Source organism: Ovis canadensis, chromosome 1, assembly GCF_042477335.2.
Source record: "Ovis canadensis isolate MfBH-ARS-UI-01 breed Bighorn chromosome 1, ARS-UI_OviCan_v2, whole genome shotgun sequence".
In the NCBI taxonomy this organism is placed as follows: domain Eukaryota; kingdom Metazoa; phylum Chordata; class Mammalia; order Artiodactyla; family Bovidae; genus Ovis; species Ovis canadensis.
Genome location: NC_091245.1, coordinates 205508228 through 205523232, shown reverse-complemented (window position 1 = coordinate 205523232; position 15005 = coordinate 205508228). Strand labels below are relative to the sequence as shown.

The 15005-nt window shown below is 38.1% G+C and overlaps 1 protein-coding gene across 7 annotated transcripts in view; it reads left to right on the top strand.

Annotated features, from left to right (window-relative positions):
* Nucleotides 1–15005, top strand: part of VPS8 (VPS8 subunit of CORVET complex) — a 395845-nt gene that overhangs the window by 189365 nt on the left and 191475 nt on the right. For all 7 annotated transcript variants that reach the window (XM_069558731.1, XM_069558750.1, XM_069558751.1 and 4 more), the window contains 2 exons: nt 1613–1659; nt 7620–7842. In XM_069558731.1, coding sequence (XP_069414832.1) covers nt 1613–1659; nt 7620–7842 — 270 coding nt within the window. The remainder of the gene's footprint in view (nt 1–1612; nt 1660–7619; nt 7843–15005) is intronic.

The following is a 15005-nucleotide window of genomic DNA, read 5'->3' as shown; positions in this document are numbered from 1 at the left end:
GGCAGGATCTTGATTATAAATTTTCATAGAGTACAGATTTATCCCTACTGAGTCCAGGCATCCAGGCAGAGACAGACAGCGTTTCTTGTGATCTTTCTATGCCTATAGGCAGTCCCTGTCACCCCCACCCCCGCAATTTCCTTTCACTAAGGAGGCATCTTTTAAGAATCCTGGTTTTAGGAGGGTCTTTGTTTCACTTCTTTATGTTGCAAGAATCAAGGCCTCAGCTTGTTTCTGACATTAAAACCCAAGCTCTTATATGAATAACAAATTTATAAGACAGTCTGAGTGACAGCTCAGGTGTTATTGTTTTGGTTTGAAGTTCCCTTTTCAATTTTAAACCCTGGGTATTGCCCCTATTTGGGGGCAGGGGGAGCTCAACTATGTATTTTAAAGAGTGTTTATTAAAAATCCCCAATGTTTCTAAGAAGTTTTTTTTATTTTGTTTTCTCCTGGAGATTATTCATCTCACTCTGTATTCTCACTCAGGGTTTAGACTTAATATAGCTCTAACACGTTTCAAATCTATGGTTTGAGTTTCTGTTTTTGAAGAACCTAAGTAAGGTTCTAATGTAGTTAGGAGGAATATTGGTAACTAAAGGAAGCAGGATGGTGGTGCAAGAATAGCCTTTCAAAATCGTAGGTCCTTCTTGCGCTTAACTTCTCTCTCAGATAATAAGGATTCCTTAGCTTTTGTTCTTTTTGTCAAAGGATTGTTAAGTATGTGGTATTCTCTTCTTCACGTAGTGTCTCCTCTCTTCTGATAGGATATTCTTCTGCACATAACCTAAGCCTTCCAGGATGTTTAAAGGAAACCATTGCTCCTCAGCTAACAGAAAAATGAAAGAGCACTGCTGAAATGCTAATGCTTGGGTACTTGACAAGTTCTAGTCATAATAAGCTACTGCTCCTTCCTCAAACGGTTTCTCTTTAAAAAGGCCAAAATTATGGGTTGCCATTTGCTTGCTGTGAGTCTATACAGGATGAATTCTAAAAAAATCAAAATATTTTTAAACTGAGAAATTAAATCAACCTTAAAACAGCTGGTTTGGAGGATTGTGGCAAAATATGGACAACTTTAATCACCCGAGCCACGAGTGGGACCAACTAACTGTATTATATTATTAATTTGATCTATTTCCTTGTAGATTTTCTTTACAAAAGTGTGAGATAATTACATATTTTCAATGTTGTTATAATGTTGTATGCTGTTTATTAATGTACAGTATCTACATAATATTTTATTTAAATAGCAAATTAACTGTTTTCCCATGTTGTATATTTAATTTCAATGTCTCTTCCCCTCTGCCTCTTTCTCCCCTTTCTTTTATTATAGAGCTGTAGAGAATACCTTAATACATTATTTTTTTTTTCTTCTTAAATGTATTTAGGATATATTTCCAGACAGAACTACTGGGTAAAAGTGTTTTCACATATTTAAGGCTTTTGACACAGAATGCCAAATTGCTTCCCAAAAGTGTAGTGCCAAGTTACATTCTCCCAACAGTTTAACAGTATCTGAAACAGACTACTTTTATTATGTGTTGTGTCTATCCAGGGGGCCATTGGACAGAGATGTGGTTCTGATGCTTGCTTTATTGTTTCTCTACAGGATATGGTACCCGTCATAGTTGATTACTGCCTTTTGCTACAGCGGAAGTGAGTATACATTGCCTGTCAGATTCAATTATTTTGAATCCTAGTTGCCTCTTGCTTATATTATAATATACTGCTATGAATTTGACTGAAAGGTTTTTTAAAACAATGAATTTACAGAAATTTGATTCTTTAAAAATTTTCAGTCCATTTACCTAATAAAACTAACTTGTCCAATATAGATGCTGTTGGGTATATCATCTGTAAATTTATGTGGCAGAATAGTGGAGATGAAGAACATAGCAAAAGAACAATACTACTTAAAGATCTTAAAAGTGTATGATTCATGCACTATATATATATCTATATATATAGAGAGCATATATATATATATGCTTTTTTATGAATCATCACTAAAACACAGTATTTCATACCATTCAAAAAAAGGCAGGCTTTATTGTGTTTCCACAGTGTTGGTTTTTGGAGCCTCTTTGTTTAAAAGAAATCAGTGTAAATAAACTCTTGATTAGATTCTGTTTATTTAAATAATAACTGTATAAATTAACCAGCCTGTGCTATTTCATAATTCTTCAGATTTATAATAATAGTTAGCGTCCTGTATTCCAGATATTGTTCTAAGTACTTTCCATTAATTTGTCTATCTTTTATAACAAGTTATTTAACTTTTATAATAGTGAGGTAGGTATCAATTTAACTTTTATAATAATGAGGTAGGTATCATTATTATCTTAATTTTACACATGAGTTTCCAGAAGCAGTGTGTGGTTAAGTAACTTGCAAAGCTTACTCATGCCTCTTTTGAGGAGCAAAGGTAGGGTTCTCGTGCAGGCGGTCTGGCTCCTGGGCTTTGCTCTTAACGTCAGCTTACGCTGCCTCTTTGGTAGTGGAGGACGCCTCTGAGGATCCAGGGCAGACACTCCCCAAACCCTGTGCAGTGCTGTCTTGACTCATGGATTGATGTCTGTTCAGGCTGCCTAAATCATACACAGTTGGATCATACTAGAAAGGATCAGTGAAGGTTATCAAGAAGACAGTTATTTGCTGTGGCAGACCTTCAGTTAAGTCACAAAGGGCTCTAGCTTCTGTTTACTTAGGGCTCATTCATTCCAGTGTTTTAGCTATAACATTAAATGTAATTATCCAGTGAGGTATATTGTATTCACGGTCGGGGGATTGTTGAGAACATTGTTTTACATTATACATTATATTGTATTTACATTTGCATTACATTGTCTTCTTTATAAAGACCCATGGAAGATATTTCTCTTATATCTAGTGGGGTGTTGTTTGGTTCTGTTTATATATTCAGTGTACACTGGCCAGTGTTAGGATTGATGCTCTTGCTGCCTGCAGACAGCCTCTGAATTTGTCATTATCGCATCATCAAAGCTGAGTTCTTCACATTTTTTAATTGTTAAATTGATAGTTCAGAAAGTGAATTTGCTAATTTTCTCTGTCAATTTGAAGTTATGAATGATAAACTCCAAATAGAATCTTTAATATGAGTATTAAAAGTTATGTAGAAGACCTTTTTGATGGCCCTCTGTTATTCAGAATGGATTTTTTCTGCTACACTCTCTGTAGGGAGCTAAGTTTGAAGTAATAAACATGTGTTTTGAAATTAGCCCTTCCAGGAAACAAAGTCCACACCCTGAAGAGTAATGCCTAAGTACAGAGAGAAACACAAGAGCCCAAAACTTTTTTTGTATGTACTTTTCTTTCTCCCTCTTTCTCTGATGCTCTAATAAATATTCTCCCAGGATGATGAGAAGATGTCTTAGAATTTTGTTTTATTTTTATTTGAAGTTAGAGATGCAGATAGGAGTTGCTGAGTTATATTTTTCTTGCTTCTTTATTATAGCCTCTTACTGGTTAAAAAAGAAACATAGTTTTGCCATTAATCTTACCAGGCCTGCATGCTGCAGTTTGTCACAGGAGTGCCTTATTTGTCAACTTTTATGCTTTGGTTCCTGGATTTTTAGCTCTTTAATTCTCCTCCCCCAGACTTCTTGTGCTGAGCTGAAATATATAATTATCTTTCCTAGCTTGTTGTTTTTAACAACCCATTACAGAGTGCAAGGGCTAGCAAATATGACATTTTCCTTAAATTCATTAGAGTTACTTTGTTACTCTTATTTTATCTTTCTTATAGTAAAGCTTCATTAATCTCAGTTTCTTTTACTTGGCTAGTAGTTGGTAATCACAAAAATGTAATGGACTATTGATTTAAAATGAAACTAACATGAAAAATACTCCAATAAATGCAAAGGGGAAAATGATACAAAAATTACATTTGTGGCTATGAGAAAAAAATTAATGGATACAGACCCCCCCAATATTACAAATACTGTTTATTGAAAAGCAGCATGAAGCAAACCTAGAGCCTATTATACAAAGTGAAGTAAGTGAGAAATACAGATACCATATATTAATGCATATATATGGAATCTAGAAAGATGGTACTGATGAACATACCTACAGGGCAGCAGTGGAGATGCAGACATAGAGAACAGACTTTTGGATGCAGTAGGGAAGAGAGAAGGTGGGATGATTTGAGAGTGTAGCACTGAAGCATGCTTACCATATGTGAAGTATATGGCCAGTGAGAATTTGCTATATGATACAGGGAACCCAAAGCTGGTGCTCTGTGACAACCCAGAGGGATGGGATGGGGAGGGAGGTTTAAGAGGGAGGGGACACATGTATACCTGTTGTTGATTCATGTTGATATATGGCAGAAACCATCACAATATTGTAAAGTAATTATTTTCCATTAAAAATAAAATAAAAGCCTATTGGGACTTGCCTGGTGGTCCAGTGGCTAAGACTCTGCACTCTCAGTGCAGGGGGCCCAGGTTTGATCCCTGGTTGAGGAGCTAAATCTCACATGCTGCAGCTAAGACCTAGCACAGCAAAATAAATAATAAAAATAAATCTATAAAATAAAAGACTGTTAAAAAAAGAAAGCAACGTGGGGTTCTGTGCAGTTGTAGCCAGTCCATTTATCATTTGTCCCCTTCCAGGACTTCAGGTGAGGCAAGTCCCCATCCCATTACTTTCAGAATCTACTCTGTCCTTTTTGTGGAACTTGTCATAAAAGACCACATCTGTGGATGAACCATCTACCACTTTTCCCAGCTGATGTGAGGCACATATGTAAAATTACACATTTAGCAAATAAGTAATCAATCAATCTTAACAGATAAATAAAATCAGCACAGTTATTTAAAAAAGAGAGAATTAAAGAATCAGTGAATTATATACGTCAGTACATTGTATGCATGGAAACAGATTGCCAGTCATCAGAGAACTGAAAACAGTGATATTGTTTAACTTATAATTAAATTATGGGGAAAAAAACTAAAGATAGTTGTCCATTGACACTGTTGAAATTATACATTGCTGATGGCTATGTGAATTGGTGCTGGATGCTTTTTGGAGATAATTTAGTTTTTTAAAAATTTATTTATTTTTTAATTGGTGAAACATTGCTTTACAATTTTGTGTTGGTTTCTGCTATACAACAACACGAATCAGCCTTAATTATATATATGTAAAATATCCCCCTCCTCCCTTCCCTCCCCTCCCCCATCCCACCCCTCTGTGTCACCACAGAGTGGCAGGCTGGGCTCCCTGTATTATTTAGCAACTTCTCATTATCTGTTTTACACATGATAGTCTATGTATGTCAGTGCTTTTTCCTCAATTTGCCCCACTCTCACCTTCCCCCACCTTCCTGTGTCAACAGGTCTGTTCTCTACTAGGTTCATCAGTGTATTATTTTTCTAGATTCCATATATATGTGTGTGTGTGTGTGTTAATATACAATACTTGTTTTTCTCTTTCTGACTCACTTCACTCTATATAAGAAACTCTAGGTTCATCCACCTCTCTACAACTGACTCAAATTCATTCCTTTGTATGGCTGAGTAATACTCCATTGTTTAACTGTACCACAACTTCATTATCCATTCATCTGTTGATGGACATCTAGGTTGCTTCCGTGTCCTGGCTGTTGAAGATGTTGCCGCAGTGATCTTTGGGGTTTATGTGTCTTTTTGAATTGTGGTTTTCTTAGGGTATATGCCCAGTAGTGGCACTGCTGGGTCATATGGTAGATTTATTCTTAGTTTCTAAAGGAATCTTCATACTGTTTTCCTTAATGACTGTATCGGTTTACATTCCCAAAAGCAGTGCAGGAGGGTTCCCTTTTCTCCACATCCTCTCCAGCATTTATTTGTAAATTTTTTGATGATGGCCATTCTGACTGGTGTGAGTTGATACCTCATTGTAGTTTTGGTTTGCGTTTCTCTAATAATGAGCAGTATTGAGCATCTTTTCATGTGTTTATTGGCCATCTTTATGTCTTCTTTGTTTATTGGTCTTCTGCCCTTAATTTGATGGGGTTGTTTGTTTTTCTGATAATGAGCTATATGAGCTACTTATATATTTTGGAGATTAACTCTTTATCAGTTGCTTCATTTGCAATTATTTTTTCCCTTTCTGAGGGTTGTCTTTACGCCTTGTTTATAGTTTCCTTTGCTGTGCAAAAGCTTTTAGGTTTTTTTAGGTCCCATTTGTCTGTTTTGGTTTTTATTTTCATTAATTTAGTAGGTGGGTCGGAGAGAATCTTGCTGTGATTTAGGTCAAAGTGTGTACAGCCTATGTTTTCCTCTAAGCTTTATAGTTTCTGGCCTTACATTTAAGTTTTTAATCCATTTTGAGTTTATTTTTGTGTATGGTGTTAGAAGTGTTCAGATTTCATTCTTTTACACTTTGGTGTCCAGTTTTCCTAGCACCATTTAAATGCCACACTTTTTTGGGGGGGTATCTTTTGACTTTAAATAAATTTCTAAAAGTAGAATGATGAAGGAATTATTAATAAGTACCCCAAATGGAAAGACTACATAAGAAGATGTTCATTGTGGCCTTACTCATAATAGTGAAATAGTAGAAATAAGTGTTATCCTACAGGAATAGCTAAATAAATTCTGATGTTTTGGCATATTGACCCATAAGTTAGACATGATGATAATTTTAAAGAGTGACTAGAAACTTAGAATAATGCTTATCATATAATTGCATGAAAACAAAATTCAGATTATATCAATGATGAATATAACTCTAAAATTATTTCTGGGGATTTCCCTGGTGGGTCAGTGGTTAAGACTTCACATTCCAGTGCAGAGGATGCATGTTCACTTCCTGATCAGGGAGCTGAGATCGCACATACCTCTTGGCCAAAAATCCAATAATAAATAAATAAAAATAAAAAACAGAAGCAATATTATAATAAATTCAATAAAGACTTTAAAAATGGTCCACATAAAAAAATCTTAAAGTAATTTTTTGCAGAAGAAATGAAAAATAAATAAAACAGTTGAGTGTGGCAGCATTTTGATTAATTACTTTTTTTTGTTGTTTCTGCGATGAGTTTTCAGCCATGTTTTTAAAATATTGAACATTTTCTTTTTCCTTTCCCTCAATTATCACTACCTAAACCCTTTGGGAAGCAAGGGGCAAGAACTAGATAAAGAAGCAAATTGGCCATGCAGATCAGATGGGAAGATTTAGATACCAGGAAAGAGGAAAGGATAAATTGTGAATAGTCCACTTAATTTTTTTTTATTTCATCATAGTCTCTGTACTACCTGCTCTTGTATTGGTATTGTTTTTAAGAAGCAGTGTGTCGTAAGGGATTCAGCACAGAGTTTAGGCCCGAAGACTGATTGAAATTCTGACTCCATCCCCTTGTTAGCTAACTGACTTCCAGCAAATTATTTAACTTACTCAGCACTTTTTATCTGTAAAAAGTATTGGGCAAATTAATTAGGATAGTATATATAATAGATTTTTCTAAACATAAAGCTCTATGCAAATATTGTTGCTATTTTTAATAAACTTGGATGTTGAAATAGGAGAAAGATGAGATATACTTAGTAGACTGAATTTAATGGATGGTTGGAATGTTCCTGAAAGTATTTTTCCCCATTCTGTTACAGGGATCTTTTATTTAGCCAGGTGTATGACAAATTAAGTGAGAATTCAGTGGCCAAAGGAGTGTTTCTGGAGTGCCTCGAACCATATATTTTAAGTGATAAATTGGTGGGGATTACACCCCAGGTAATGAAAGACTTGATTGTTCATTTCCAAGATAAAAAGTTAATGGAAAATGTGGAAGCCCTCATTGTACATATGGATATCACCAGCCTAGATATTCAGCAGGTGAGTTTATAGGCAGTCTACTAAATTATGGAATAGACATCATTCCTTTATTGATTATATTTATCTGATTTTATTCAGCCTCACTCTATCAACCCCAATTATTTTTGAGGACTTTTTGGTAATAAGAGGTCTCATAAACTTGTATTTATCAGTATATTTCTTTGAAGTGTTCTTTATTGAGAGCTAGATAAGAAAATCTTGCAAGCCTTTGGTTTCTTTTACAGCCCCCAGACCTCTTAGCATAGAGTTTATATTTGGTAGTTGCTCGATAAATAATTATTGGCTGATCCTCCTTCATCAATTTGTTCACTACTACAGTTTTTATCCTGCAAATGAATTTCAACTGTAAGTACTTTCACATGAATAATAGAATATTTTTACTCTAGAGAGTATGAAGCCATTTTTTTGAAAAGTTAGTTTATATGTCCAGAGTTGATAACTTTCATACTTTGTTTTGAAATACAGAGCATAGTATAAGAAGCAAATTTTCAGACATTTTAGCTTGATTAGCCAACCTGCTTTTAGTATATCTGAGCTCTCCAAAACAAGTTTTAAGTCCTTAATTGAGGAGCAAGTATGTATCTGACCTAAGACACTTCACTAACTCTTCATTTAACTCTTCAGTTTCACATTAGTCCAGTTATGAGCAAAGGCACAAAAATACCAAGGGGCTGAGCCGTATGATCTAAAATATGAGTGACTTACAGAGGGACCAATAGGTTGTTTTTTTTTTTTAATGTGCAAAATCACATGGAAATGAAGGGTTTGAAAAATGATTATTGTTTTCTTCCTGGAAGATCTGTATGAATGCCTGTGAATTTGCAAAAACCAGTTCCTCTTCTATATATGCCTTTCTGTCACGTAGGCAAGTTGGCATAATCTTCACACCTGACATTAGGTTGGTCCATTGATTTGAGAGCATGTTATCTTTCTAGCTTTATTTACTTGTCACTGATATAAGAGAAATTTCTAATTTCTTCTCCTTCCAACATTTTTAGCTTTTCTCTGAAACTGGGTTAATACATCTACTCTTTTTCATGTTAAAAAAGCAGTTTAAACAATCTCCCCCTCAGATTCCTTTCTCTCTGTATCAAACCTTCCCCTTCTTGCTCTTGCCTTACACCACATCTCATTTCCCCCTTGCAGCCAGATTCCTTCCTTCCCCTGCTCTTTTGCTCCTTTCTTTCCCACACTTTGAAAGTATTTTCTACATTGCTTCTTCCATTTCATTCACATCCTAATAATTCTTAAACTTTGCTTTCACTAGAGTCTGTAATGACCATGTCCACTATATCAAATGGTATTTCCCAAATTCCTTCAATAGCATTTATTCATTAATTCAAGAAGAATTTGTTGAATGACAGGCTCTGAGTATGCTTTCATGAACCTAGTGGACAAGGCTCATAAGGCTTACATTAGCAAAAACAAAAAAAAAAGTTTGACAGTAAAAGACAACTAAACAAACCAAAAATATCCAGAACAAGTCTTCTGTTAAAAGCCAAACAGGCAATAGGTAAAGAGAGAATGAGAGACTGTCTTAGATTATTATAGAAAACTTTCTTGAGAAAGTAGCATTGAGTCTGATTGATTCTGGAATCTGAATGACAAGAAGAATCAGTAATGCAAAGATCTTGGAGGAGAAGATTGTTATGGGTAAAAGCAACAGCTGATGCAAAAAAGCAAAAAAAAAAAACCAAGATATGCCTTCGATATTAACATGCTTAGTCACTCAGTCATGTCTGACTCTATGACCCTATGCACTGTAGTCCACCAGGCTCCTCTGTCCATAGGATTCTCCAGGCAAGAATACTGAAGTGGGTTGCCATGCCCTCCTTCAGGGGATCTTTCTGACCTAGGAATTGAACCCAAGTCTCCTGTGTCTCCTGCACTGTGGTCAGATTCTTTATCATTGAGCCACAGGGGAAGCCCTTTGGTGTTAAAGTTACAAATAAAAGAAAAACTTGATTGAAAAAGAGAGGTAGCCCTTTCAGGGCAGGGTACAGATTTTTCTATTTTATTCTGAATGTTAAGTGAACTCATCAAATGATTTTAAATGAGATTACACTGATTTGCTTATGGGTAGCAGAATGGAAAATCCCATGGACAGAGGAGCCTGGTAGGCTGCAGTCTATGGGGTCGCTAAGAGTCAGAAGACTGAGCGACTTCACTTTCACTTTTCACTTTCATGCATTGGAGAAGGAAATGGCAACCCACTCCAGTGTTCTTGCCTGGAGAATCCCAGGGATGGGGGAGCCTGGTGGGCTGCCGTCTCTGGGGTGGCACAGAGTCGGACACCACTGAGTGACTTAGCAGCAGCAGCAGAATGAGAGATGGGTACCAAGTAGAGAAGAAGCAAGGAAATTGGTTAAGACCTAGTCAAAAGGAGGTATACTGGCCAGAGATGGTAGTGGTGAGGTGAAGAGAGATGGCTTGACTTTGGGTATGTTTTGGGGGTAAAACTCATTTTCTGATGAATCAGACCTGAAGGTGTGGAAGGAGAGAATTTAAGAGTCTTGCCTAATATTTTGGCTTGAGAAGCAATGTGGATAGTAATTCCTTTAAGAAGATTGGAAGACTGGGATAGGTCTGAGTGTAGGAGACAAACTCAGGAGGTATATTTTGCAGTTTTATTTTGAGATACTACTTGACATAGACATTTAGGTGAAGATATCAAGTCAGTGGTTGATATGTGGGTCAGAGAGGAGGTTCAGTTCAGTTCAGTCACTCAGTCGTGTCCGACTCTTTGTGACCCCATGAATCGCAGCACGCCAGGCCTCCCTGCCCATCACCAACTCCCGGAGTTCACTCAGACTCAAGTCCTTTGAGTCAGTGATGCCATCCAGTCGTCTCATTCTCTGTCGTCCCCTTCTCCTCCTGCTCCCAATCCCTCCCAGCATCGTTCTTTTCCAGTGAGTCAACTCTTCTCATGAGGTGGCCAAAGTACTAGAGTTTCAGCTTTGGCATCATTCCTTAAAAAGAAATCCCAGGGTTGATCTCCTTCCGAATGGACTGGTTGGATCTCCTTGCAGTCCAGGGGACTCTCAAGAGTCTTCTCCAACACCACAGTTCAAAAGCATCAATTCTTTGGCTCAGCCTTCTTCACAGTCCAACTCTCACATCCATACATGACCACTGGAAAAACCATAGCCTTGACTAGACAGACCTTTGTTGGCAAAGTAAAGTCTCTGCTTTTGAATATGCTATCTAGGTTGGTCATAACTTTTCTTCCAGAAGTCATAACTTCTCAGAAGAAATAGAATAGCCATCATGGTCAACAAGAGTCCAAAATGCAGTACTTGGATGCAATCTCAAAAATGACAGAATGATCTCTGTTCGTCTCCAAGACAAACCATTCAATATGAGTTATCGAAGTCTATGCCCCAACCAGTAACACTGAAGAAACTGAAGTTGAATGGTTTTATGAAGACCTACAAGACCTTGTAGAACTAACACCCAAAAAAGATGTCCTTTTCATTATAGGGGACTGGAATGTAAAAGTAGGAAGTCAAGAAACACCTGGAATAACAGGCACATTTGGCCTTGGAATGCAGAATGAAGCAGGGCAAAGACTAATAGAGTTTTGCCAAGAAAATGCACTGGTCATAGCAAACACCCGCTTCCAACAATACAAGAGAAGACTCTACACATGGACATCACCAGATGGTCAACACCAAAATCAGATTGATTATATTCTTTGCAGCCAAAGATGGAGAAGCTTTATACAGTCAACAAAAACAAGACCAGGAGCTGACTGTGGCTCAGATCATGAAATCCTTATTGCCAAATTCAGACTCAAATTGAAGAAAGTAGGGAAAATCGCTAGACCACTCAGGTATGACCTAAATCAAATCCCTTATGATTATACAGTGGAAGTCAGAAATAGATTTAAGGGCCTAGATCTGATAGGTAGAGTGCCTGATGAAATATGGACGGAGCTTCATGACATTGTACAGGAGACAGGGAACAAGACCATCCCCATGGAAAAGAAATGCAAAAAAGCAAAATGGATGCCTGGGGAGGCCTTACAAATAGCTGTGAAAAGAAGAGAAGCGAAAAGCAAAGGAGAAAAGGAAAGATATAAGCATCTGAATGCAGAGTTCCAAAGAATAGCAACGAGAGATAAGAAAGCCTTCTTAGGCTATCAGTGCAAAGAAATAGAGGAAAAGAACAGAATGGGAAAGACTAGAGATCTCTTCAAGAAAATTAGAGATACCAAGGGAACATTTCATGCAAAGATGGGCTCAATAAAGGACAGAAATGGTATGGACCTAACAGAAGCAGAAGATATTAAGAAGAGGTGGCAAGAATACACAGAAGAACTGTACAAAAAAGATCTTCACGACCCGGACAATCACGATGGTGTGATCACTCACCTAGAGCCAGACATCCTGGAATGTGAAGTCAACTGGGCCTTAGAAAGCATCACTATGAACAAAGCTAGTGGAGGTGATGGAATTCCAGTAGAGCTATTTCAAATCCTGAATGATGATGCTGTGAAAGTGCTGCACTCAATATGCCAGCAAATTTGGAAAACTCAGCAGTGGCCACAGGACTGGAAAAGGTCAGTTTCCATTCCAATCCCAAAGAAAGGCAATGCCAAAGAATGCACAAACTACCACACAACTGCGCTCATCTCACACGCTTGTAAAGAATGCTCAAAATTCTCCAAGCCAGGCTTCAGCAATACGTGAACCGTGAACTTCCAGATGTTCAAGCTGGTTTTAGAAAAGGCAGAGGAACCAGAGATCAAATTGCCAACATCTGCTGGATCATGGAAAAAGCAAGAGAGTTCCAGAAAAACATCTCTTTCTGCTTTATTGACTATGCCAAAGCCTTTGACTGTGTGGATCACAATAAAGTGTGGAAAATTCTGAAAGAGATGGGAATACCAGACCACCTGACCTGCCCCTTGAGAAATCTGTATACAGGTCAGGAAGCAACAGTTAGAACTGGACATGGAACAACAGACTGGTTCCAAATAGGAAAAGGAGTACGTCAAGGCTGTATATTGTCACCCCGCTTATTTAACTTCTATGCAGAGTACATCATGAGAAATGCAGGACTGGAAGAAACACAAGCTGGAATCAAGATTGCTGGGAGAAATATCAATAACCTCAGATATGCAGATGACACCACCCTTATTTGAAAAAGTGAAGAGGAACTAAGAAGCCTCTTAATGAAAGTGAGAGAAGAGAGTTAAAAAGTTGGCTTAAAGCTCAACATTCAGAAAACGAAAACCATGGCATCTGGTCCCATCACTTCTTGGGAAATAGATAGGGAAACAGTGTCAGACTTTATTTTTTGGGGCTCCAAAATCACTGCAGATGGTGACTGCAGCCATGAAATTAAAAGACGCTTACTCCTTGGAAGAAAAGTTATGAACAACCTAGATAGCATATTCAAAAGCAGAGACATTACTTTGCCGACTAAGGTCCGTCTAGTCAAGGCTATGGTTTTTCCTGTGGTCATGGATGCATGTGAGAGTTGGACTGTGAAGAAGGCTGAGCACTGAAAAATTGATGCTTTTGAACTGTGGTGTTGGAGAAGACTCTTGAGAGTCCCTTGGACTGCAAGGAGATCCAACCAGTCCATTCGGAAGGATATCAACCCTGGGATTTCTTTGGAAGGAATGATGCTAAAGCTGAAGCTCCATTACTTTGGCCACCTCATGCGAAGAGTTGGCTCATTGGAAAAGACTCTGATGCTGGGAGGGATTGGGGGCAGGAGGGGAAGGGGACGACCGAGGATGAGATGGCTGGATGGCATCACTGACTCGATGGATGAGAGTCTGAGTGAATTCCGGGAGTTGGTGATGGACAGGGAGACCTGGCGTGCTGCAATTCATGGGGTTGCAAAGAGTCGGACAGGACTGAGCAACTGAACTGAACTGAACTTTCTTCCAAAGAGTAAGCGTCTTTTAATTTCATGGCTGCAGTCACCATCTGCAGTGATTTTGGAGCCCCCCGAAGTAAAGTATAACACTGTTTCCACTGTATCCCCATCTATTTCCCATGAAGTGATGGGACCAGATGCCATGATCTTAGTTTTCTGAATGTTGAGCTTTAAGCCAACTTTTTAACTCTCGTCTTTCACTTTCATCAAGAGGCTTCTTAGTTCCTCCTCACTTTCTGCCATAAGGGTGGTGTCATCTGCATATCTGAGGTTATTGATATTTCTCCCAGCAATCTTGATTCCAGCATGTGCTGGTCCAGCCCAGCGTTTCTCATGATGTACTCTGCACATACGTTAAATAAGCAGGGTGACAATATACAGCCTTGGCGTACTCCTTTTCCTATTTGGAACCAGTCTGTTGTTCCATGTTCAGTTCTTACTTTTGCTTCCTGACCTGCATACAGATTTCTCAAGGGGCAGGTCAGGTGGTCTGGTATTCCCATCTCTCTCAGAATTTTCCACAGTTTATTGTGACCCACATAGTTAAAGGCTTTGGCATAGTCAATAAAGCAGAAAGAGATGTTTTTCTGGAACTCTCTTGCTTTTTTGATGATCCAGCGGATGTTGGCAATTTGATCTCTGGTTCCTCTGCCTTTTCTAAAACCAGCTTGAACATCTGGAAGTTCACGGTTCACGTATTGCTGAAGCCTGGCTTGGAGAATTTTGAGCATTACTTTACAAGCGTGTGAGATGAGTGCAATTGTGTGGTAGTTTGAGCATTCTTTGGCATTGCCTTTCTTTGGGATTGGAATGGAAACTGACCTTTTCCAGTCCTGTGGCCACTGCTGAGTTTTCCAAATTTGCTGGCATATTGAGTGCAGCACTTTCACAGCATCATCTTTCAGGATTTGAAATAGCTCTACTGGAATTCCATCACCTCCACTAGCTTTGTTCATAGTGATGCTTTCTAAGGCCCAGTTGACTTCACATTCCAGGATGTCTGGCTCTAGGTGAGTGATCACACCATCGTGATTGTCCGGGTCGTGAAGATCTTTTTTGTACAGTTCTTCTGTGTATTCTTGCCACCTCTTCTTAATATCTTCTGCTTCTGTTAGGTCCATACCATTTCTGTCCTTTATTGAGCCCATCTTTGCATGAAATGTTCCCTTGGTATCTCTAATTTTCTTGAAGAGATCTCTAGTCTTTCCCATTCTGTTCTTTTCCTCTATTTCTTTGCACTGATAGCCTAAGAAGGCTTTCTTATCTCTCGT